This window comes from Natator depressus, chromosome 13, assembly GCF_965152275.1.
Source record: "Natator depressus isolate rNatDep1 chromosome 13, rNatDep2.hap1, whole genome shotgun sequence".
In the NCBI taxonomy this organism is placed as follows: domain Eukaryota; kingdom Metazoa; phylum Chordata; order Testudines; family Cheloniidae; genus Natator; species Natator depressus.
The window spans coordinates 31404102-31431116 of record NC_134246.1 but is presented as its reverse complement, the minus strand read 5'-3'; the positions used below and the strand labels follow the sequence as shown (position 1 = coordinate 31431116).

Here is a 27015-nt window from a genome sequence, read left to right as displayed (position 1 = left end):
CCCACCCCACTCTCCTGCTGCTCATCTTAAGTGATCACTCTCCTTACAATGTGTATTTTTTCATGGTCTGTGTATATATAAAATCTCCTCACTGTACTTTCCACTTTATGCATCCAATGAAGTGAGCTATAGCTCACGAAAGCTTATGCTCAAATAAATTGGTTAGTCTCTAAGGTGCCACAAGTACTCCTACTCTTACTGAAGAGTCCCCCACATTTCTTCTGGTTGGACAACAATTGCATGTTACTGTCAACTTGTTAAAACTGTTGAGGGTGAGACAGGTGAAAAGCAAAAAAGCTACAGGTACGCCAGCCAAAAACAGTTGTTAAACCAGGCTCATGCGCACTAGCTTAACAATACTGCATGGATTAAATGGGTTCCTCCTGTAGTCAGTGTTAAGAAAGAATCAATATCATACACAGGTTTCAGAGTGGTAGCCATGTTAGTCCGTATCAGCAAAAATAAAGAGGAGTACTTGTGGCACCTTAGAGACTAACAAATTTATTTGAGCATAAGCCTTCATGGGCTAAAACCCACTTCATCGGATGCATGCAGTGGAACATACAGTAGGAAGATATATATATACTGTGACAAAGTTCCTGCTCTACCTTGCTGGGTCTTGCGCTTATTGGCGGATTTGCTCGCCTTGGAGCTTCACGGCAGCTCTCAGTTTGGCCGTTTTTCTAAACCCACAGTCCAGGTCGACTCCTCCTGTGTCTGACCAGGAGTTGGAAGGATTTGGGGGGAACCCGGGTCTGCCCTCTACTCCGGGTTCCAGCCCAGGGCCCTGTGGAATGCAGCTGTCTAGAGTGCCTCCTGGAACAGCTGTGCGACAGCTACAACTCCTTGGGCTACTTCCCCATGGCCTCCTCCCAACACCTTCTTTATCCTCACCATAGGACCTTCCTCCTGGTGTCTGATAATGCTTGTACACCTCAGTGCTCCAACAGTCCGCGTTCTCACTCTCAGCTCCTAGTGCCTCTTGCTCCCAGCTCCTCACACGCACACCACAAACTGAAGTGAGCTCCTTTTTAAAACCCAGGTGCCCTGATTAGCCTTTCTTAATTGATTCTAGCAGCTTCTTGATTGGCTGCAGGTGTTCTAATCAGCCTGTCTGTCTTGTCTCCAGAAGGTTCCAGTTTGTTCTGGAACCTTCCCTGTTACCTTACCCAGGGAAAAGGGACCTAATTAGCCTGGGGCTAATATATCTGCCTTTTATTACTCTCCTATAGCCATCTGGCCCGACCCTGTCACAATACACAGAGAACATGAAAAAATGGGTGTTGCCATATGCACTATAACGAGAGTGATCAATTAAGGTGAGCTATTATCAGCAGGATAAGGGTTTTTTCTCCTGCTAATAATAGCTCACCTTAATTGATCACTCTCATTATAGTGTGTATGGCAACACCCATTTTTTCATGTTCTCTGTGTATATCTATATCTTCCTACTGTATTTTCCACTGAAAGCTTATGCTCTAATAAATTTGTTAGTCTTTAAGGTGCCACAAGTACTCCTGTTCTTTTAATGAAAGGGAATACATTCAGCCACATGGGGAGAAAGCCCCTACCAAAGTGAAACTGCTCCAAACTCTGGCAACAGCACTTATGAAGAAAACATACCGAAAGAGAGAGCCTACAGTGAGGGGGAATACCAACTGAGTGACACAGTAAGGGAGGAACAGACTACCCTTTAAAGGTGAACAGAGCCTGCACTGAGGGGACATTACACCTTAACTCAGGCACTTTGATACTATGGTGATGACCCTTCACAGAACTCCAAATTCCTCGTATTAAACATGTTTCTTTTAAGCTACAATGCTCTAATAGTGTTTAAAATTAACTAATCTTTATTTACAAGCATAACTTTATCTTGACAATGCATTTTTTTCTAGGAATTGTTCTGAATCCATGATCTTCTCCATGCACATGGATCTGTAATTGGAGTCTTATGTATCATTTAGCGTTCAGTTAAAATAGCTTAACACTCTTTTTCAACTTGTGAAAGACCCATGCTCCCACTGAAGAAAAGGTCTGAAAATAAAAAAGCAAGTGTTTGGGGTTATTGGAAGGGAAGATAAAACCCAAAAGCACACAAAATCTCTTCACTGTTTAATACTCAAAAGACAGTTTTCCTTATTCCCAACAAGCATCTTTAGACTAGCCAACAAACCCTCTCTTCTGGCCTGAAACTCAACATAGGAAATTTCAGGCCAAAATAATATTTGGGAAATTAGAAATTAAGTAAAAAATTATGAAACTTACAACTGAAACCTTTTTCTGCTTTCTTACCTCTGCACTCCCTGCTGAGCAACTGCATCACTGTCTTTGCTGAGCAGACTCAGCATCTCAGTCGACTTGGGATAGGGATGCCAACTTTGCCTCTCTTTCTTCAGCACTCATACCACCTTCCTCCCCTAAGGGACAATCATCTCTGCAGAGATAGTGGCCCAAATCTTCAAAGACCTGCATAGCTAAGTATACACACATTTTTGCTCACTCCTAAATACACTCATTCATGTGCATATAGGTGAGAAGGTGCATAAACCTCTAATATGTGCACACACATCAGGGACTTGTGCATTTAAGAGGGAGTGCATTTCTTTTTAACTGGGGCCAATCTCTAGAAGAAGAGGGCTCCACTAACCTGCCATTTCCCCCACTAAAAGCCTATTGTTGAGTTTACATTCAGCTTGTTCTTGTTTTAAACATTTGACCTGCAATCTTACCATCATGATTAGAATTTCCCAAAGTCCATGGCTCATCTGAATCGAAGTGAGTATCTCCTCCTATTCCTGGTCCAGGAAAGTAAGCATGGGCTAGGAATCCACCTTCTCCATCAAATGGAGAACTGTCTCCATGGAAACCAGAAGCAAAAAATATCATAATATCTGCTTCCTTCCTGTCACTTTTAACTTCATGATAAGGGACCTCTTCAAAGGTTAGTGGCGTCACTCTCTGCCAAACATCAAATGCCTGACGAATGGCTCTCCTTGTATCAAGCTCTCCAACCTTGGGGGTGTGGTTGTGAACACTGTGTAAATGAGAAGAGAAGGATTGATTAAAGGCACACATCCTATTCAAGTCTTCCTATTACAACAGCTAGCAATTCTTGCACATAGGCAAAACTGAATAGGGTCTCCATTTCTGCAGGCACATAACTGTACCCGCAACTATTTGCACCTGCAATTTAGGTCAGTTTTAGCCCTCATCCAAAGCCCACTGAAGCTAACGGGAATCCTTCCTTGACTTCAGTGGATGTTGCGTCAGGCCCTGAATGCCTGATTACATTCACAAATTAGGGACTTAGATGTATAATTTGAAAGTGCAAATTATTGCAGGTAAATTTATGTGTCTGCTATTATCCTGCAAAAATGTAGGCAAGTGTATAAGAAACTGGCCCTTAAATTCTTTCTAAGCAGCATACTCATCACTATATTACTGAGCCTGACTGATCTCCTTTACTCATAGTAGTTCAAATGAAACCCATGAGACTCCTTGAGTGAGTAAAAACTCACCAGTGTGACACAGCTGCCAAATTTTGTGCAATTCCATGTGTGACATTTTATGAAAAATATTTCATGAACTAATTTGTTTATTTACAAATAACTTGTATATAACCCCAAACTTCATTTTTAAAAATGCTCCGGATTTAGTGCTGGCAAAAGGTGCCAGGTTGTGAACCCTGGAAAATGTAGTCCTCAGTTTGCGTGCAGGGCAACAACAGTGCAAGCTTTCCAGATACTGTATCACCAGGCCTGCTTCTCAGAGGCACAGGGGCAGTTAAGTCTCCATGGCTTCTCTGCTGAGTCTGCCAACTAGCACCAAGTGCAGTGGTGAACAACTCCCCTGGGAGAGGCTGCATTCAAAATGGTGACCTACCTATGAAAGGCTCTGTAGCTCAATGTCTCGAGGCATCTACCCCTTAAATAAATGCTAATTTAAGATGGGGGTCATATATATGTATAATATACAAAAAATTCTCAAGATACTATCAAGGCTGTCAAATAAAGCATTGATTACTCTGAAAATGCCAGTATTATGGACACTTGTATAACCTGTTCAGCCCCTTGGCATGTGGATTAAGTTGCAGTCTTTACTGACACGATCATATACTATGTTTTCTTCCCCCATGGGACAGCAGCAAAGTCTGAACCCAAGACTTTCAGAGCTATAGAAAAGGCCTCAGCCACTCAAGCTATAGGAATAACGAGAAGCAGAAGCACACTGTTATCCTTTATATGAGCAAGTTCCTAAAGGGGGCATAATATACCGTTTCCCATTGAGTTCTATTCCTGACTCTGGGAGCAGGCTGTGCTCCGGTGGTTAGAACAATGGATCCAGACATTACAGCTTACCACATGATTTTTCACTCTCATTCTGCAAGGCAGCAGGACAAATCTGATAAGGTAATTTTAGAGACTCGTACTCTGGGCCCAACTCAGCTTGAGCTGTGCAGCTTTTGAGTTAGCTTATCTATGAAATAAATGCATACTAATTGACTCCCCTAAGGTAGGGTTATGAAGTCTGGGGTGGGCAGGAGACCGTGGCTGATGGTTTAGCTGAGGCCCCTGAGGCCGACGTGAGCCCTTGTGAGGGCTGTGGGAACCCCCAAGGGTACCAGGGGGCCAGCCACTGGCCCTGGGGCATGATGCAATGGGCGGTGCCGCCTTTAGAGTGGGTATCCCCAGTGCAGGGCTGTGGCCTGCTGGTGTGGACTCCTGTTCGGTACTGGAGTCCGAAGAAGAGGGATCGTGTCTGGGAGACCAGGATGGTGCCAATCGTTCGTCCTGGTTGTGACGGTGCTGATCCCGGTGCTGCAACAGGGATCTGTCCGAGTGTGATGAGTCCCTGTGCCTTAAGTGATGCCAGTCCATTGAGCAGGAACAGGAGCGAGTTGGCCGTCAAGGTGGGGAGCGACCAATAACAATAAGGCTCTTGGGACCATTGGCTTGTGTCCCTGGAGCGGTGCCACACACTCGAGGAGCAGCTAGGTCAGTCCTGGTATTGGGGCTACAGGGATGGGCACACCTCCATGGGCCTGCGCCAAGTCACCGGCGATCTGCGTCTCAAGCCCTGCGAACGGTGCCCCGAGTCCGAAGACCAGTGAAGGCTCCTTCAGCCCAGCCTCCCTATGTCTGAGGCCTGGCAGTTCTGCGCAGGCAAGCACTGGCAGGACACTCACTGAGGAGGAGAGCGGTGCCACACAGATGGCGACTGCTGGAAAGGTCCCATGGCACACTAAGATATCCTGTGTCACCTGCAGGGTCTCGGACGTCGATGGCATGTCCAGGTGCTGGAGGACCGCGTTGCTCTCCAGGGTGGCAGGCACGTCTCAGGATGGGCTATCCCACTCGACCTGAGCTGGGGCTCGACTCCCGTACAGAGGTGAGGAGCTGCCCTTCATGGGTCCTTGCTCCCCTCTGGCCCCCTCCTTCCCTTTACAGGATGTCGGAGATTGTCCCCTCCCGGCCTTTCTTTGCTTCCTGGCCGGTGCTGGGGAGAGGGAATCAGCGTCGGTCCGCAGACGGCACTGGCAGAGTGCTCCAGACCAATGCCGCAATACTAGGAGCAGAGTCCGATCTGGATGGCTCCGATGGCTAGCGCAGATTCCATAAGGAGCACCCGGAGACGTATGTCTCGCTCCTTCTTTGTCCGAGGTTTCAACCCCTTGCAGGTCTGACACTTGTCACTGATATGGGTCTCGCCCAGGCACCTCAGACAGCTACTATGAGGATTGCTGATGGGCATCGGTTTTTTGCAGCAATCACAGGGTTTGAAGCCTCGGGATCAGGGCATGCCCCATCCCTATGCTGAGTCCTGTCCAGGACTAACTAACTAACTAACTACACTAAGGGAAACTACTAACAACTTTTAACTATTTACAGAGAAAAGTTCGTCTCAACGGATTCAGAACGAGAAGGCTTGCCAAAGCAAGAGATGTTCCAGCACCATCACTGGTGGTAGGAAGGAACCGAGGGTGGTGGGAGCCAGCGGCGCCCCTTATACCGCACCATATGGGCGCCACTCCAGAGGGCACCAGAGCCAGTCTCCTACGGATACCACTGAGGGAAAAATTTCCGGCACTGGTGCATGTGGCAAGCACACACACCTACAATGGAATGGACACGAGCAAGCACTCGAAGAAGAACCACTCTTGCTAAAGTCTCTAATGACCTCTTCCTGGCCAAAACTCAAAATCAGTGCTACATCCTCATTCTACTTGACCTGTCAGCTGCCTTTCATACAGTTGCCCATGCTTTTCTTCTGGAAATCTTGTCCTCCCTTGGCTTCTATGACTCCACCCTCTGCTGTTCTCCTCTTACCTCTCTAATCACTCCTTCAGTGCATCCTTCAGGGGATCCTCTTCATCCTCCCTCCAGCTTTCTGTGAAGGCTCTTCATGGCTCTTTCCTTGGTCCTCTTCTCTTCTCCTACTACACCTTATCTCTAGGTAATCTCATCAGTAAATACAAATTCAACAAGCATGTCTATGCTCAGGGATTAAAAATCTACATCTTTATTCCTCCTTCGGTCCAAAAATTAAAATCTCAGCCTGTCTCTCCAACATCTCCTCGTGGATGTCTAGCCATTAGCTCAAACTCAACATGACTAGCTCTTAATCTTCACTCCAAATCCTGGATCCAATGGACGCTGTATTCCAGGAACGCTCTCACTAATGCTGCATACAATAGCAATATGCCCTCCCTACTACTACTTGACACTCCTCTGCTTACACATCCAAGAATCCCATTAGCAGGCGGAGTCGACGGGGGAGCATCAGCAATCGACCTACCACAGTGAAGACACTGAAGTAGATACACATAGCTGAAGTTGCATAACTTAGATCGATCCTCCCCAGTGTAGACCAGGCCTTAGCTACAGCATTTCACTGGGACCTCATGTTCAATTGGTTTCTACCATGATTCCTAAGTCCTTTTCCAAGTCACTGCTTTCCAGGATATAGTTCCCCACCCTTAAGAGTTGGTATGGGAACCCCCATTTTTTCATGTTCTCTGTGTGTATATATATATATCTTCCTACTGTATTTTCCACTGCATGCATCTGATGAAGTGGGCTTTAGTCCACGAAAGCTTATGATCAAATAAATTGGTTAGTCTCTAAAGTGCCACAAGTACTCCTCATTCTTTTTGCTGATACAGACTAACACGGCTACCACTCTGCATCCTGTAAGTGTGACTTATATTCTTTGTTCCTAGATAGAGGACCTTGCATCTGACTGTATTAAAATACTCTGTCTGATCTGTCTTTATCATTATTTACCATTCCACCAATTTTTCTGCCATCTGCAAACTTTACCAGCAACAAGTTTCGTGCCAAGAACAGATGCCTGCAGGACTTGATTAGAAGCATCTCCTTTGGATGATAATTCACCATTAACAATTACTAGATATTTTTCTATAGTTCTATTATCATGAAGTTACCCAATATAGATAATTTTAGAAATGTTTTCACTAAGTTTGTGTAGCCTGTAAAAAGTAAAAGTTAGACTGAAACTCCTTTCAGCTAAATCCAATGATTTCAATACCTCACTTAGTTTTAATACAAATATCATAAAATGTTTGCAGAAAATTCCTGGCAGAGTCCATTGTGACTCTGGACTTGATACATACTTGGAATATTAGCTATATAAAAATAAGAAATTTGTTTATTATTTTATAGTGGCAAAACATTTTTGAGTGCTTTACAGAACCAAAAGAAAAGACATCCATTTGTAATATTCAGTATGACCTCTGGAAAACTGTCACTAAAACGCATTCAGGGTTTAAATGACATAATCAAAAGCAGGTAGGGAACAAATAATTGTTAGGTAGTACTTTTGATTATGTCATTTAAGACAAGGGCCAGATTTACAAAGGCACCTAAAGATTCTGATAGGCACTTACTGAGATGTCCAAAAGAATTTAAGCAGGTTTGGCACCTAACTAATGGGACCTAAATACCTTTGAAAATCTGGTCCTAAATGCCTACAATTTTGAAAATGGGATTTAGACGCCTAAGTCACTTAGGCACTTTTGAAAAAAAATACCTTCCATGTTTTTCTAAAGTTCAGCAGGCCATATGTATTTTCACAGTTCAATATAAAATCTACATCAAACTAATCTTCACCTTAAAAAAATTAGAATATACCTGTATGTTATATGCTTCTGCCTCCATTTTTGTCCAGTTAACGCATATCGCTTATTCCTTCGGCTATGGCTTATATGGGGATGATCAGGAACCCCACATCGAGGTTTCTTCATCCATCTAAAAAAAAGTCCAAAATAACCCACAGGTGAAAAGGTGTTAAATCTGGGAAACAAGTTAGATCTGATTTTTACTGCTCGTTAAAATTGGTTTGGCTCTCGGTTTAGTCTGAACCAGGGTTTACAAGAAAAAGAATGACCTTGTCCTGCAAAATATAAGGAGTGTACTAAACAGAATGTTTTAAGATAAATCAAGGCCATTTGCACCTTTCCCCAAAAGACAAAAAAGTCTCGTTAAAAACTCTTATCCACGCTAAGTAAAACAGTGTATTGCAGGAAAGTGGAAAAGAGATAAGAGTTAGTTCTGGGAAGTCAGATGGCAAATGGATTTTGAGAAAAGACAGGAAAAGATTCCTAGAAGCAGAAGGAGACAGAAGGGGGAAAAAAGAAGGGAAATAGGATGTGAGTGAGAGGGTGAGGCTGAAAGTTACTGATGTAAGTCCACCAATGGGAGTAGTCAAGAATGTTCAGGGTGAAAAGCCTACGCTGGAAGTTATTCCCATTGGACCTCGTTCAATAGAAGCTGAGGACTGATAGTTCAGTATTTTAGTCACACAAACACAACACAGACACACACACTCTCTCTCTCTCTCTCTTTCTTTCCCCCTCCCCAGTCACAGAAAGGCATACCTATATCCCTGAGGGTATGTCTGCACTGCATCTCTGACCAAGCCTCTCAGCCTCGGTCCACAGACTTCCTTAGTGGGACTTTCACTAGCATGCTAAAAATATCAGTGTAGACATTGCTTTGAGGCTGCGGCTTGAGTTGGAGCTTGGCGTCTCAAGCTTCCGCAACATCTACACAGCTATTTTTCGCACAGTAGCATGATCCCTATACATGAGTCTGTCCACACAGTCTGGAAGGCTTGCTCCCAGAGGAAGCATAGACATACCCTCAAATAGTTGTTTAGAAGAGCTGAGGGTATCCACCAGTTCTTGCAAAGTCCACGGACTGAATCACAGATTCATAGATTCAAGGACCAAAAGAGACCGTTGTGATCATCTAGTCTGACCTCCCGAGTAACACAGGCCATAGAACGTCCACAAAATAATTCATAGAGCAGAGCTTTTAGAAGAACGTCCAATCTTGATTTAAAAATGGTCAGTGACAGAGAATCCACATGACCCTTAGTAAATTGGTTAACTATTCTCATTGTTAAAAATGTATGCCTTATTTCCAGTCTGAATTTGTCTAGCTACAGTTTCCAGGTATGCAATAGTGTTATACCTGTGTTAGATTGAAGAGCAGATTATTAAATATTTGTTTCCCATGTAGTTATGTATAGACTGTAATCAAGTCACTCCTTAACCTTCTCTTTGTTAAGCTAAATAGATTGAGTCTATCCTATAAAGGCATGTTTTCTAATTCTTCAATCATTCTTGTGGTTCTTCTCTGAACCCTCTCCAACTTTTCAACATCCTTCTTGAATTGTGGATCCCAGAACTGGACACAGTATTCCAGCAGCAGTCGCACCAGTGCCAAATACAGAGTTAAAATAACTTCTCTACACATCCTTGAGATTCCCATTTATGCCTCCAAAGATTGCATTAGTCCGTTTGGCACAGCATGGAACTGGGAACTCATGTTCAGCTGACTATCCACCACAACACCCAAATCTTTTTCAGAGTCCCCCATCCTATAAATATGGCCTACATTTTTTTATTCCTACATGTATACATTAATATTTAGCTGTATTAAAATATATACTGTTTGCTTGCTCCCAGTTTACTAAGTGACTCAGATTGCTCTCTATTAATGATCTGTCCACTTCACTATTTACCACTCCCCCAGTTTTTGTGACAACTGCGAACTTTATCCGTGATGATTTTATGCTTTCTTCCAGGTCATTGTCAAAATGTTAAATATGAAGGGACAAGATTAGATCCCTGAAGGACCTCATTGGCAACACATCCGTTCGATGATTTACAATTTACAGTTACATTTTGAATCATCAGTTAGCCAGATTTGAATCAGTTTAATATGTGCCATGTTAATTTTATATCATTCTAGTTTTTTAATCAAAACATTGCGTGGTACAAAGTCAAACTTACAGAAAGTCAGTTACATTTTGAGATCATCAGTTAGCCAGATTTGAATCAGTTTAATATGTGCCATGTTAATTTTATATCATTCTAGTTTTTTAATTAAAACATTGCGTGGTACGAAGTCAAACTTAGACTTACAGAAGTCTAAGTATTTTACGTCAACATTGTTACCTTTATCAAACACACTTGTTATCTCATCAAAAAAAGATAGCAAGTTTGTTTGACAGGATCCATTTCCATAAACCCTTTTGAATTGTCATTAATTATATTAGCCTCCTTAATGCTTTATAAATGAAGTCCCATGGGGAAAGCTGTATACCTTGTCCCTGAGATCAGTCCATAGGAAAATAGCTGATGCAAGCCAGATATAGGTAGTGAGGTATTCTGTCCTACATTTCCAGCCAGCTGCCTCGTCTTGTACCTGGGGCCACGCCTGGACAAACACTAAGGCCTGGTCTATACTACACAGTTAGTGCTATGGTGCAAGGCAGGTTACATCAACCTAGTTGTGCATGTGTCTACAATTAAATTGGTCTCCCACCGCTTGTAAGCCCCCCTCTTATGTAGACATAGTAACATCAACTCCACCAGCAGCATAGAGCCACAGTTGATGCACTTAAGACAATGCAGTGTGAGTGCTGACACCGCCTTACTTATGTTGACCCAAAGTTGATATATTTTAAAAAGAAAAGATTGCACGTTTACTTATACAGATTGCTTAGTTTATAAAAAACACTTTCAGAGAAGAAATGAATTAACTGAATAAACTGCATTGCTGTTGCATAAGCAGCCTATTAATGAATCAACATGCAATTACCATTGACAACATATGTTCAATTCCTCAAGGGTTCAGCCACCTAAATTCTACAGCATGGAAAAGAATTATGTTTCACTGACAGTTGCCTATGTGGCCTATGGGAATAAAGTAATTGAAATCATCAAGCAAAGCTTATTACAATTAAAATTACAAGATGGGCCATGAATACGGGACCACACAGCCATTTTAAAACAAATACAGGAGCAAGGAGTAAATAATATTGCGCCAGTGTTTTTACAATTTGCTAAATTTGATAAGGTTTCAGGTTTGGATCATAACAACAGTAAAAGCCTTCACATCATTAATGGCCATCCCAAGGTGAATGCAAAATCCAGTCAGAGTGTACTATACCAACAGTGTGGAAACTTCGGTAAATGATACTTATGTGCAGCACTATCCCACTGTGCGCCTAGTAACTAAAACTGGCTTAAAAATTAATCAGGCTTGTTGTACAAAACGTAATGGATAGCTGTGTAAATCCTATGCTACAATTAATAGCAACAACACAATAAGAGGCTGGGCCTGATTGGTACAAAATGAGTTAGTCAATAAGGTAGTAAAAATACAAAATGTGGTATGTGCTCTGAAATTTTTCTATACATGAAAACATTTGTCCTGAAATCAATACAGAATTTTGTGTGCAAGTCACTAGCACAATCCAAATCAGAACCCATGCCTTTTGGCCAACTGGTCAGCTCTGCCATTAAAATTATTATTCCTCCTGGCAACCTACAATATTTATTAATTAAATTGTTTCCCCCAGTAAAGCAACTACAATTAAACATACATAATTTAATGGCAAAAAACAAAAATAGCCCATCTTATCCAACAACAAATAAAAGAAGTAGAAAGTGTGCAAAAAACGGTGAAAACACCTTGGTAAGCAATCCCAAAAAATGTTACTCCACACCCAATAGTCCAAACACTTAGTGTAATAGTAATAAAAATACAAGCCATAACAGTAATTGCACTAATAAAAATGTGTTGCTACATGTAACATCAAACCAAAAAAGCTAAATTACACCAACTTAAAAAAAACAACAACTAGCTATCAACACTGCCATAGTAATAAATAATCATTATAAAAATAATCAAGTGCTTATCAATGTTTTAAATGTAATTGTTTGTACTAATATAGCTTGTAAGGGCTATTAAATACTTGTATACCTAAATACTCTGAAGTATGTTAAACCAAATGCATCCTATAAAAATATTTAAGGTACAAACATATACACATATGCATATTATTATATATGCATTTACATCGATGAATGCATACCAACTATCAACATTATTCATATATCATTATTTATCACAAATTATATAGGGCATATATTTGGTATTTAACTATTTAAGGAAATAATTATATAATCCCTCATACATATTAGTATATATACCTATACTGTTCTATAAGGTACAAACTCGATATATTTATAATCCTAACCAAAGCCCATCTCATCAATCGCCAACTAAATAAAAAGGCCTCCTTATGCCACACAAAAGTTATCACAGCACAACTCTACACCCCACGCCTCAGTCATGGTCCCGGGCCTAACATTCCCAGGTCCACTATAAAAAACGAATAACAATTAAAAAATAAAATCTATCCATCAGTCGTACAAAAAATGTATAAGCTAAAAAACAAATGGGGCATAAATGTATAATTAAAAAAGTAAGGTGGCCAAATAACAACATTTAAACCCACTGGTCATCTTTAGTCCATGCATTATGCTTTTCTGAAACAATGGGTAAACATCCTCCCCATAAAAAGACAAAAAGTTGGGGGATGTAGTAGGAAGAGAGCCTGAAATATGAGCCCTTGTGTCAGAGGCCTGGAATAAGGCCTGAGCTAAAGTAGTGGGCAAGCTTCGCTGATATAAAGCAAAGTTAGCAAAAGTCAGGCGGTGAGCAGATTTCAGGCTCTGCCTGCTTGTAAGTTCATAGAATCTGGCAAGAACAGGACTGATATTGCAGAAACACACATTCCTAAGAAGTGCTAGGCACAAAGTATTCACGCAAACACATTCCAGAAGAGTGGTACCAGAACATCCTGATATCAGGGATGGTACAAAAACATTCCCCAAGAAAAACAGGAACACACTGACCCCTTGTGACAGGGTGTGCATGCCCCGCACTGGGACTGCAGGGGTTAATTCCTCTCTTTGGGCCAAGGAGGCCACGCTTCCTCGACCTTGCTGGGCATGCTCCAGCTGGAGGCCAGGTATAAAAGGGAGCAGCTCGGTTCATTTGTGGCTGACTGCTGGAGGGGAAGGAGGTGTGTTGCAGACTCCTGCTAAAGGACTGCCAAAACTTCACGATACAGAGGGCAGACAGATGGCAGTGACCTACGACCCCAAGGCTCCAGACGCCAAAGAGGGAGGAGAGACCGGGGAACCATAAGACCACAAGCTGCAGAGAAGCGGGTAGGAAGTAACCCAGGGAGGCTTTGCAGGGGGGTGGTTGGAGACCCGGAGACTAGCTCTGCGTGTTGGAGCCAGATCCCCGAAGAGCTGGTGGCAGGCAACCCCGCCACTGACAGGGCCCTGGGTTGGGATTCAGTGGAGAGGGAGGGTCCGGGTTCCCCTATCCTGGCCGCCGCCCACCCTGGGGTGACAGCCTGCTTCACCACTCTACTGACTCCAACCGCTAGGTCGCATAGCCCTGATTGCGAGAGCCGCTCTACTCACTCTGGCCGCTAGGCCACACAGCCCTGATGGAGAGAACAGGTGGACTGACTTTGGCTGTTAGGCCACGTTACTCCAATACCCAGAGGGGTCGTGCAGACTTGCCCACGGACCTCTAATAACCCGTGCCCCACCCCAAAAGGGGTCAGGGGGACAGGGAGTACATGACCCGCGACACCCCTCCTAAAAGATAAGGTCAGGATGACAGTAATAAATAATCTTTTTTAGTCAAATCAACATGTACAAGGAGATGGGTAATAACTAGCCACGTCAAGGGGCAGTACCTAACTATGTCAGAGGGGCAGCAACTTGTTTGTATCAGGGTATAAAGAGGTATCTCTGAAAGAGTGTCTTGGTCCAGCAAAGGAGGGGGATGAAAAGTCCCACCATTCACTGAGCTGCATCCATTGTCACGGGCATACGTCTTAATATCCTCATAAAGTCTGCCAGGTGCTGTTACCGTGATTTGTTCACAATAAACCTGGCCTGGTGCTTTCATACCTTAACAGATCTTAACAGAGATCTGCTGTGCTGGCTGTCTGCGCAGAGCAGGGGTAGCACACAGGGAGAACACACACACGCAGCTGAACATCTAACAACAGGTAGATCTGGTTTTCTGCAAGTAGAACCCTAAGATGCGTCTGATGTGCAGGAGAGAAGCCCTGCATGCCAGGCAGACCCAGTAGATTGATGTGCAGTCTGGCCTCACATGGGGTCCAGGTACCCTGTACAGTGTGATTGTTCAGGTCAGTACCCCAACCCACAAGGGATTCACCTGTTACAATGGTGGCACTGGGGGAAGAAGTGACAAAGGGGACGTGATGTGGGTTCATCCACCAGATAAGAGAGGTGATGACCCTGGTGGGAATAGTATCACTGGTGTTAATGTGATCCTTGTCTGATGAGTAGACCGACTACAGCCAGGCCTGTAGGCAGCGCAGATGAAGACTGTGAATGGGGTCACGTAAGTGCATAAGGCCATGTGACCTAGAAGAGTAAAGGCATATCCTGACCGTAGTCCTTCTTCTGTGAGTAATCTGTGCTATCAGATTGCTCATTAGCTGAAATCTTTCCATGGGGAAGAACACTTGCTGCACTGGAGTCCAGTGTCGCTCTGGTAAAGTTTACTGTCTGTGTGGGTGGATGTTAAAAAAGACTTTTCTTTTTTTATGCTGATACCCAGCTCTGATAGAAGATGGAGCAGAAACAAAGCTGCTGACCTCTTGGCTGGAGCAACCTACTAGGAACCAATCATCAACATATGGGAAAATTGTGTAACCCTGACATCTCATTTGGGCTGCCACCACCGAGACGACCTTTGTGAATACTCTGGGTGATGTTGCTAGTCCAAAGGGAAGGACTCTGAACTGCAAATGTCCCTGATCCACTGGAAACCAAAGGAACTTTCTGTGGTACGGATGAATATCTATATGGAAATAAGAATCCTTCATGTCAAGAGACACAAACCAGATCCCCTCCTATAGGGAGGGAATTACTAATGTTAGTGCAACCATCCTGAATTTTGACTTTCGAATACAGATTTTTAGTTATCAAAGATCCAGAATGGATCTCCACCCTCCCTCTTTTTGGGGGGCTAAGAAATAAGGGAAATAGAACTCTCTCTCCCTTGCTACTGAATTGTCACTCATTCTATTGCCTCTCGTAGGAGGAGGGGGTCTGCTTCCTGTTGAAGAATCACCTCCTGAGAGTGGTCCCTGAAGGGGGACCGGGAAGAGGATTTGTCGCAAGGGAGGGAGCGAAACGCTATAGATTATCCTTGATGGATAATTTCTAAGACCCAACTGTCTATCATGATAGAGTCCAAATTGTAGGCAAAAAGTGAGCGGCAACCCCCAAAGATATGGGAGGTTACAGGTGGGTGGCATCAATACTTGTGGGCTGATCTCGACCAAAGCGTCAAAAGTCCCTTCATGGGTGGCTGGGAATGGGTAGAGTCATGGAAGCAGAGGGTCCTGAAAATCGAGGCCTCTGAATCCTCTGTCATTTACATGGGGGCTCAGCTGGATAAAGATGGTAGAACATCTGTAAAGGGGGGTGGCCTTGGCTTACACACCTGCCTCTAGTGCTTTCTCCTCAGGGTTGGGGTGTAAATTTCCAGGGAGTGTAGATTTGACTTTGAGTCTTTCAACAGTGTAGGGATTCATTTTTTATCTTGTTGAACAAATTTGCCTACAGTTATCCAGCAGAGATGGTGAGGATGGAGCCCATGATCAGTGGGGACTCCAGTTAAGTCCATCAAGTACCTGCAATTAAGTCTTCAAGTACCTACATTCTTGAGGTACTGAAGGAGTATGGGTATTGATGTGATGGTCACTCTTGAAGTAGACGGTACTGAAGGTTTGGATCATTCCTCCAGGGGCACTGATGGAGGTGGACACTTCAATTTACGTGGTACTGAGGAACCTGTCAAGGGGTACCGGAGGTAGGGTTGTGTCCAATGCTATGGGTCCCAAGGAATATCTCTCCTTGCTCTCTTTAACATACCCAGACAGTAGCAAAGTTCCCTTGCTCTTAGAAGAGCTATGGGGTTTCCTGGCTCCACAAGTACCTGAGGAACCTGTAGCCTGTATGATACTGGGCAGAGAAGTCAATAATTCTAAGACCATCAACCCAGTGGGGGATGAATGTCTTTTAACAGCAGACACATAAGAACACACGAATGGCCACACTGGGTCAGACCAAGGGTCTGTCTATCTCTCTCTTCTGGCAGTGGCCAGTGCCATATATTTCAGAGGGAACAAAGGCCAACAAGGAAATTATTGAGTGAGCCATCTCTGTTATCCAGTCCAAGCTTCTGGTAGTCAGATGTTTAGGGTCACCCAGAGCATGGGGCTGTGTCCCTGACCATCTTGGCTAACAGCCAAGATGGGCCTCTCCTCCATGAACTTACCTAACTCTTTTTAAAAGTCAGTTATAGGTTTGACACTGACAACATCCCTGTCATAAAAATAAAAGGAAGGGTAACCACCTTTCTGTATACAGTGCTATAAAATCCCTCCTGGCCAGAGGCAAAACCCTTTCACCTGTAAAAGCTAAGATAAGCTCACTGGCACCTGACCCAAAATGATCAATGGGGGAACAAGATACTTTCAAATCTGGAGTGGGAGGGAACAAAGGGTTCATCTGTCTGTGTGATGCTTTTGCCGGGAATAGATCAGGAATGCAGCCTTACAACTCCTGTTAAGTTAGTAAGTAATCTAGCTAGAACATGTGCTAGGTTTCCTTTTGTTTAATGGCTGGTAAAATAAGCTGTGCAGGATGGAATTTATATTCCTGTTTTTGTGTCTTTTTGTAACTTAAGGTTTTGCGTAGAGGGATTCTCTATGTTTTGAATCTGATTACCCTGTAAGGTATTTACCATCCTGATTTTACAGAGGTGATTCTTTTACCTTTTCTTTAATTAAAATTCTTCTTTTAAGAACCTGATTGATTTTTCATTCTTCTTAAAATCCAAGGGTTTGGGTCTGTGTTCACCTGTAAAAATTGGTGAGGATTCTTATCAAACCTTCCCCAGGAAAGGGGGTGTAGGGCTTGGGGGGATATTTTGGGGGAAGACATCTCCAAGTGGGCTCTTTCCCTGTTCTTTGTTTAAAATGCTTGGTCGTGGCAGCATACGGTTCAAGGACAAGGCAAAGTTTGTACCTTGGGGAAGTTTTTAACCTAAGCTGGTAAGAATAACGTAGGGGGTCTTTCATGCAGGTCCCCAGATCTGTACCCTAGAGTTCAGAGTGGGGACGGAACCTTGACAATCCCCTTGCAACAAGTTCCACAGGTTGACTGTGTGTTCTGTGAAGAAGTACTCTAATCTTTGTTTTAAACCAGCTGCCTATTAAACTCATTGGGAACCCCTGGTTCTTGTGTCATGTGAAGGGGTAAATAACACTTTCCTATTCACTTTCTCCACACAAGTCATGATTTTAGACCTCTATCACATTGCCCCTTAGCTGTCTCTTTTATAAGATGAATAGTCCCAGTCTTTTTAATCTCTCCTCACATGGAAGCTGTTCCATACCCCAATCATTTTTGTTGCCCTTCTCTGTACCTTTTCCAATTCCAATATATCTTTTTTCAGATGCGGTGACCAGAAGTGCACACAATATTCAAGGTTTCGGTGTACCACAGATTTATATAGTAGCATTATGATACTTGCTGTCTTCTTATCTATCCCTTTCCTAATGTTTCCTAACATTCTGTTAGCTTTTTTGTCTGCTGCTGCACATTGAGCAGATGTTTTCAGAGAACTATCCACGATGACTCTAAGATCTCCTTCTTGAGTGGAAACAGCTAATTTAGAATCCATAATTATATATGTGTAGTTGGGATTATTTTTTCCAATGTGAGTTACTTAGCACTTATCAACAGTGACTTTCATCTGCCATTTTGTTGCCAATTAATTTAGTTTTGTGAGTTCCCACAGTAACTCTTTGCAGTCAGCTTTGGACTTAACTATCTTGAGTAATTTTGTATCATTTGCACCTTTGCCACCTCACTGTTCACCCCTTTTTCCAAATCATTACGTATATGTTGAACAGTACATGTCCCAGTACAGATCCTTGGAGGTTCTCACTATTTACCTATTTCTATTGTGAAAACTGACCATTTACTCCTACCCTTTGTTTCCTGTCTCTTAACCAGTTATTGATCCATGAGAGGACCTTCTCTCTTATCCCATGACAGCTTACTTTGCTTAAGAGCCTTTGGTGTGGGACCTTGTCAAGGGCTTTCTGAAAGTCCAAGTACACTATATCAACTGGATCACACCTTCAAAGAATACTAATGGACTGATTAGGCATGAATGCCCCTTACAAAAGCTGTGTTGACTCTTCCCCAACATATTGTGTTCATCTACATGTCCGATAATTCTGTTCTTTACTAGAGTTTCAACCAATTTGCCTGGTACTGAAGTTAGGCTTCCCAGCCTGTAACTGCCAGCATCACTTGTGGAGCCTTTTTTTAAAAACTTGGCATTATGCTAGTGTAGCAGGGTAGCCACCCCGCTCTGGTCCTGAAAGGGTTAAAGTCTGCTCTGGGAGAGGGCTGGAGCTGTGAGAAAAGGCTAGGCTGATTGGGAAGGCAGCCACAGCTGGCCCTGAAAAAGGCCAGTGAGCCAGGAGCTGGGAGGAGTCTCTCTCTAGCTGTAGAGAGAGAAGGACCTGGCTGCCTGGGATCTCAGCAGGGTAGCTAGAGGAGCTGGGGAGCTCCAGCCTGGAAAACCCCCAGGCTGCAGGCCTTGCTAAAGGCCAGGAAAGGTACTGGGGCTACAGAGGGGTAGCCTGGGAATAGGCAGAGGTAGCTGGTCCAACCCCCCTTGCCGATGATGAGTGGTTTACCGACTGCAATCTGCCCCAGTGAGCGGGGGCTAGATGGTGACTGGCAGTAGCCACTGAGGCAAGGGGGGGATAGAGGATTGGGGGTTCCCCCTGGGTGGGGAGACAGAGATTGTGGGTTACTGCTGGGGCAGAACCCCGTGGTAAAGGGCACCAGGGTCCGGGAGGGACACCGGGCCAGCAGCAGGCGAGACACTGGCCTGCAGAGGGCGCTCTGAAGGCTGGAAAAAGCTAATTCCCAAGACTACCAGCAGGAGGCACCACATTGGTGAGTCATCGCCTTGCTACAGCTAGCTATCCTCCAGTCATCTGGTACAGAGGCTGATTTAATTAATAGGTTACATACCACAGTTAGTAGTTCTGCATATCTGAGCTCCTTCAGAACTCTTAGGAGAATACCATTTGGTCCTGGTGACTTACCATTTGTTCCAAAAGCTCCTCTATTAACACCTCAATCTGGGAAAGTGTCTTAGATTTGTCACCAAAAAGGAATGGTTCAGGTGTGGGAATCTCCATCACATTCTCCCCAGTGAAGGCTGATGCAAAATATTTATGCAGCTTCTCTTCAACAGCCTTGTCTTCACTGAGTGCTCCTTTAGCACCTTCATTGTCCAGCGGCCTCACTGATTTTTTGGCAGGCTTCCTGATTCTGATGTACTTTAAAAAATTGTTGTTAATTTTTGTGTCTTTTGCTATTTGCTGTTCAAATTCTTTTTTGGACTGCTTAATTATACTTTTACACTTGACTTGCCAGAGTTTATGCTCCTTCCTATTTTTCTCAGTAGGATTTGACTTTCAGGAACCACGTCACCCAATAAAATTAATAGGCAGCAGGTTTAAAACACACAAAAGGAAGTACTTCTCCACACAACAAACACTCAACATGTGTAACTCAATGTGCATGGGGATGTTGTAACAGCCAAAAGTGTAACTGGGTACAAAAACTAATTAGATTAGTTAATAGAGGATAGGTCCATTAATGGCTATTAGCCAAGATGGTCAGCGATGCAAACCCATGCTCTGGGTGTCCGTAAACCCCAGATTATCAGAGGGTGGGACTGGATGACAGGGGATGGACTACTTGATAAATGTCCTGTTTTGTTCATTCCCTCTGAAGCATCTGGCATTGGCCACTGTCAGAAGACAGGATTCTGGGCTAGATGGACCACTGGTTTGACTCAGTATGGCCATTCTTATGTTCTTAATATTTACAGGATGCCTTTTTGCCTCTAACATTGACATTGTTCCAAATATTAGCTTTCAACTTTTTATGAATTAGTATAACAACATCCCCTGACTTCAGTATTAAAGCAACTAGAAACTGGGAGGCCTACCCAATCTCTATTCAGTTTACAAGCTTCAAGTTCTGTCAAATTAGCTTAGTCTTAGCACTTGGAGGAGGGGAAGGTGATCAGAAACAGTCAACATGGATTCACCAAGGGCAAGCCATGCCTGACCAACCTGATTGCCTTCTATGATGAGATAACTGGCTCTGTGGATATGGAGAAAGCAGTGGATTTGATATATCTTGACTTTAGCAAAGCTTTTGATATGGTCTCCCACAGTATTCTTGCCAGCAAGTTAAAAAGTATGGATTAGATAAATAGACTATAAAGTGGATAGAAAGCTAGCTAGATCGTCGGGCTCACCGGGTAATGATCAATGGCTCCATGTCTAGCTGGCAGCCGGTACCAAGTGGAGTGCCTCAGGGGTCGGTCCTGGAGCCGGTTTTGTTCAACACCTTCATTAATGATCTGAATGATGGGATGGATTGCACCCTCAGCAAGTTCACAGATGACCCTAAGCTGGGGGGAGAGGTAGATACGCTGGAGGGTAGGGATAGTGTCCAGAGTGACCGAGACAAATTGGAGGATTAGGCTAAAAGAAATCTGATGAGGTTCAAGAAGGACAAGTGCAGAGTCCTGCACTTTAGGACGGAAGAATCCCATGCAGTGCTACAGATTGGGGACCAACCGGCTAAGCGGCAGTTCTGCAGAAAAGGACCTGGGGATTACTGTAGATGAGAAGCTGGCTGAGTCAACCGCGTGCCCTTGTTGCCAAGAAGGCTGGCTGCATTAGTAGGAGCATTGCCAGCAGATCAAGGGAAGTGATTATTCCCCTCTATTCGGAACTGGTGAGGCCACACCTGGAGTATTGCATCCAGTTTTGGGCTTCCCACTACAGAAAGGATGTGGACAAATTAGAGAGAGTCCAGCGGAGGGCAACAAAAATTATTAGGGGGCTGGGGCACATGACTTACAAGGAGCAGCTGAGGGAACTGGGCTTATTTAGTCTGCAGAAGAGAAGAGTGAGGGGGAATTTGATAGCAGCCTTCAACTACCTGAACAGGGGTTCCAAAGAAGATGGAGCTAGGCTGTTCTCAGTGATGACAGAACAAGGAGCAACAGTCTCAAGTTGCAGTGGGGGAGGTCTAGGTTGGATAGTAGGAAAAACTATTTCACTAGGAGGGTAGTGAAGCACTGGAATGAGTTACCTAAGGAAGTGGTGGAATCTCTATCCTTAGAGGTTTTTAAGGTCCGACTTGACAAAGCCCTGCCTGGGACGACATAGTTGGGGTTGGTCCTGCTTTGAGCACAGGGCTGGATTAGATAACCTTCTGAGGTCTCTTCCAACCCTAATCTTCTATGATTCTAAGAAATGTGTTTCCTGGAGCATAGCAGGGCCAATATTCTCTTTTCTAAGCATCAAGTATATATTTTTTCTTACAATAAGGTTATTAAAACCCTTTATATTCCAGGAGTCACATTTAATTATCGGAGCCAACAGTGTCAAAATATAACAGATAAAATATAAAGTCACTTTGTGAATAAATGAGAAATTGGAAGTTTTCCTGAGCAGCATACAATCCTTGTGTATCTAAGTAACAAAAGTTATATAGTCTAGCTGTAGCGTATCACTTCCTGGAAATTTCCAGGATAGGAGAGTAATGGGAGAGGAGCTGAAAGAGGAATTAAATAAGTGATAAAACAAAATGGAAAAAGATTTTGGAGAGAGAAATACACATTCGTACCATACAATCGAAATGATAAATCTGTTTAAAACAGTCCAAAAATATACACTTGACACCAGAGGGTGGGGAGGGCAGGAATGGCCAAATTGGATGAAACTTTGAGGTTCTCTGAGGCCCCAAACATTACAACTAAAGTAACCACCTATCACCTAGAACCTTGACACATTAATCCATAAGAAAACACCATCTGATAAAGTAATGATAAAAAAATAATTACTAATCAAATGACTAATTTTACATCAATGCTAATTTCCCATTTTTTAAGGCAATAGGAAGTTAATTGATGATAACCGTTTAACCCTTCAAGCCCAATATAAGGGGGGGGATAAAATTAACATATCAATGTCTATTTTTGCCCATCAACTCATTTAGAGGAGCCATATCAGATCTCAGAGACCAATACATAAATTCCACATACTCAGATCATTCCACAGATGTCTCCTCTTGTGAGGGAGGAGTTTGCAGATTCTTGCCATATTTTTCTTGCCATTCTTAATATGGAGCATTGCTGCATATTTACCTCAAGTCCAACTTCCTTGTCAATTGTTTTGCTTTGTTAAAAGCTGCCCTCATTGCAACCACATCATGAGCATGATCTTGAAAGAGCAGTATTTTAATTGCTTGGTTCTCCCCCTTCCTGTTTTTCCTCTGGATTTCTGCAATATAAGCTACTGAGTGGTAAACTTCAGGAACATCACAATCAATGCTCTAGCCCAACCTCATGCAGATGGCTTAGGGGCAAGGGCCCAGTGTGCCCTTCTATATCAAAACAAAAATCTACCAGCAGATCCAACAACTTAGCAGTTTAGGGACAAATTCAGTAGATTTACGTTTCTCTGTTTCTTCAGGGACACCCACATCCTGATCTTAAACTGTTGTGAGAGGCTTTCTAGATCATAGCGTAGTCTTAATACTCTTGATATCATTGCAGTTCTTCACAACCTGTGATTTGTTCTCTTTGTTCTCTTCCACTTCAGAAGTTCTGTGTCTGATTCACGCATCCGTCTTGCAGTGCACTCTGAATCTCAGTCACGGTGGTCTGAGGGTGGAAACTGTATCATAGAATCATAGAATATCAGGGTTGGAAGGGACCTCAGGAGGTCATCTAGTCCAACCCCCTGCTCAAAGTAGGACCAATCCCCAACTAAATCATCCCAGCCAGGGCTTTGTCAAGCCTGACCTTAAAAATATCTAAGGAAGGAGATTCTACCACCTCCCTAGGTAACGCATTCCAGTGTTTCACCACCCTCCTAGTGAAAAAGTTTTTCCTAATATCCAACCTAATCCTCCCCCACTGCAACTTGAGACCATTACTCCTTGTTCTGTCATCTGCTACCACTGAGAACAGTCTAGATCCATCCTCTTTGGAACCCCCTTTCAGGTAGTTGAAAGCAGCTATCAAATCCCCCCTCATTCTTCTCTTCCGTAGACTAAACAATCCCAGTTCCCTCAGCCTCTCCTCATAAGTCATGTGTTCCAGTCCCCTCATCATTTTTGTTGCCCTCTGCTGGACTCTTTCCACTTTTTCCACATCCTTCTTGTAATGTGGGGCCAAAAACTGGACACAGTACTCCAGATGAGGCCTCACCAATGTCGAATAGAGGGGAACGATCACGTCCCTCGATCTGCTGGCAATGCCCCTACCTATACATCCCAAAATGCCATTGGACTTCTTGACAACAAGGGCACACTGTTGACTCATATCCAGCTTCTCATCCATTGTAACCCCTAGGTCCTTTTCTGCAGAACTGCTGCCGAGCCATTCGGTTCCTAGTCTGTAGCGGTGCATTGGATTCTTCCGTCCTAAGTGCAGGACTCTGCACTTGTCCTTCTTGAACCTCATCAGATTTCTTTTGGCCCAATCCTCTAATTTGTCTAGGGCCCTCTGTATCCTATCCCTACCCTCCAGCGTATCTACCTCTCCTCCCAGTTTAAGTCATCTGCAAACTTGCTGAGGGTGCAATCCACACCATCCTCCAGATCATTAATGAAGATATTGAACAAAACCGGCCCCAGGACCGACCCCTGGGGCACTCCACTTGATACCGGCTGCCAACTAGACATGGAGCCATTTATCACTACCCGTTGAGCCCGACAATCTAGCCAACTTTCTAGCCACCTTATAGTCCATTCATCCAGCCCATACTTCTTTAACTTGCTGACAAGAATACTGTGGGAGACCGTGTCAAAAGCGTTGCTAAAGTCAAGGAACAACACGTCCACCACTTTCCCCTCATCCACAGACTGCAGCTACCTGTTGTACCACAGTCATCAGCTGGGTTCCATCAGGCTCAGGCACCATTTTGTTTGTAGAAGAGGGGAGGCAGAACTCCTCTGTTTGTTTATTTGGTGCTTTCAGATTCAAAGATGAAGATGCAGAGCTAAAAGGCATCTCGGGGAATTCAGTATTTCACACACAATATTTCTCATGGTTGGACAGTGGGTTTTAGGGGTTGATGTCTGGGTATTCCTTGTGGCCTGTTTCAGAGCTCACACAACCTTCATTCATCACAGTCATGGTGCTTTTTGGTGTCCTGACTTCTATTTCTGATTTTAGAAGCATAACATGGCTAGAGACAGCATAGTCAAGTAACACACACACCCTGCTTGGTTCATCTACAGGGAATGAACCTGGAATCTCAAAGCACAAGCCTGTACTTCTTGAGCTAAAGGTCCATTCCCATCAGCATAGAGACGGCAAGAGAATCATAAACATCAATCTGTGGTCTAAACATTAGAAACTGACAGAGAGCCACACTGTGTTAACGTGGGGAAGGATAGCTCAGTGGTTTGAGCATTGGCCTGCTAAACCCAGGGTTCTGAGTTCAATCTTTGAGGGGTGCATTTAGGGATCTGGGGCAAAAATTGGGGATTAGTCCTGCTTTGAGCAGAGGGTTGGACTAGATGACCTCCTGAGGTCCCTTCCAACCCTGATATTCTATGATTCTAAGATAGATAATATGGCCCACTTCCTTTTAAAAGCAGTGCAGCAGAGTCAATGAGACTTGGGTCTGTTATATTAGAAACCTGAGTTCTATTCCCAGTGCTACCTGATGTGAGTTTACACAGTTGACCTCAGTTAGTCTACCGGTAAAATTGGTAAGGTAGGAATATGTGCCTTAGGCCAGTGGTTATCAAACTTAAGCAACCTGAGGACCCCCATATTGATTTTAAAATTTTTGCGGACCCTGAAGCCAGCTTCTGATTTTCTCCAGGCCCCACCCCCACTCCACCCCTTCCCCCAAGGCCCCACCTCTTCTCACCCCCACTCCACCCTTGCCCCTCCTTTTCCCTGCCTCTTTCCACCCCCTCCTCCGAGTGCACCCCATCCCCGCTCCTTCCCCTCCCAGCACCTCCTGCACAGTGTTGAAGAGCTGTTCCGCGGTGTGCAGGAGGCACTGGGAGGGACAGGGAGGAGTTGATCAGCAGGGCCGGCAACCCTGGACATGACTTCCGGAACCCCTGGAGTACCCTCCCAATCCCCAGGTTGAGAACTGCTGCCTTAGGCTAATAAGGACTGTGAAGTGTGCAGAAACATGAAGAATTGAGATTAGAACTCATGGGCTCTGTTAGTAGCCCAGTACACCTTACCTTGGCTACAGCATATTGAGTGCTCCTCAAAAAACTGTTTATCACTTTACTGAGAATATCTGACAGACCTACAAAATGTGCGAGTATCACATAAGATGTGTAGACAAGGCTAGTATCTTTTAGTGGCTCAACTTCTTTTGGTGAGAGAGACAAGCTTTCGAGCCACGCAGCGCTCTCTCTCTCACCAACAGAAGTTGGTCCGATAGAAGATGTTACCTCCCCCACCTTGTCTCTCTAAATCCTGGGACTGATACAGCTACAACTACATTGTATACATAAGCTGTGTAGCACATAGCAAGTCTGCAGAAAGTTCAGGAGACATATCTTACAAATGGGATTTTGAAGAGGCAACCCTGAAGTAGTAGTTACACTTTTTGAAGCATTTGTTAAAGGTATATCTGTTTTACGGCAAATCCTTTCCTTCCAAAATAGAACAAAATACCCATAGTTAGAAAATTTCCATGAAATAATACATTTTAAACAATACAATTCAATACCTGTCATTTTGGTGGGAGAAAAACTCTCAATTTTTAAACTTTTATCCCCCCACTGAAAAAGAGCTGTTGGAGGAGACAGAGTAAAACCATTAAAATAGTTTTATTTTTTCCCCTTGAAAAAAGAAGAAATTTTAAAGATATTAAAGTGTTTCTGTGAAACATTTTGCATTAATTGAAACACCATTTTCCCCTCACAATTTGATTTCAATGAAAAAATTCTGACCAGTTTTCTAGTTTTTTGGAAGACTGTTATAGTATTAGGATGAACTATATATAAGAAAAAAGAGGACACATTGCAAAAAAGTAGGGCTGTCAATTAATCGCAGTTAACTCATGCAATTAACTCAAAAAAATTAACTGCAATTAAGAAAATTAATCACGATTAATCACACTGTTAAACAACAGAATATCAACTGAAATTTATTTAAATATTTTTGGATGTTTTCTACATTTTCAAATATATTGATTTCAATTACAACACAGAATACAAAGTGTACAGTGCTCTCTTTATATTATTTTTATTACAAATATTTGCACTGTAAAAATGATAAACAAAAGAAACAGTATTTTTTAATTCACCTCATACAAGTACTGTAGTGCAATCTCTTTATCGTGAAAGTGTAACTTACAAATGCAGATTTTTTTTGTTACATAACTGCACTCAAAAACAAAACAATGTAAAACTTAAAGCCTACATATCCACTCAATCCTACTTTTTGTTCAGCCAAGTTTGTT

General features: G+C 43.3%; 1 protein-coding gene across 2 annotated transcripts in view; it reads right to left on the bottom strand.

The window, feature by feature from the left end:
• Positions 1-27015, bottom strand: part of MMP24 (matrix metallopeptidase 24) — a 170227-nt gene that overhangs the window by 95036 nt on the left and 48176 nt on the right. For both annotated transcript variants that reach the window (XM_074970413.1, XM_074970414.1), the window contains 2 exons: positions 8151-8267; positions 2730-3034 (listed from right to left, as the gene is read on the bottom strand). In XM_074970413.1, the coding sequence (XP_074826514.1) occupies positions 2730-3034; positions 8151-8267 (422 nt within the window). The remainder of the gene's footprint in view (positions 1-2729; positions 3035-8150; positions 8268-27015) is intronic.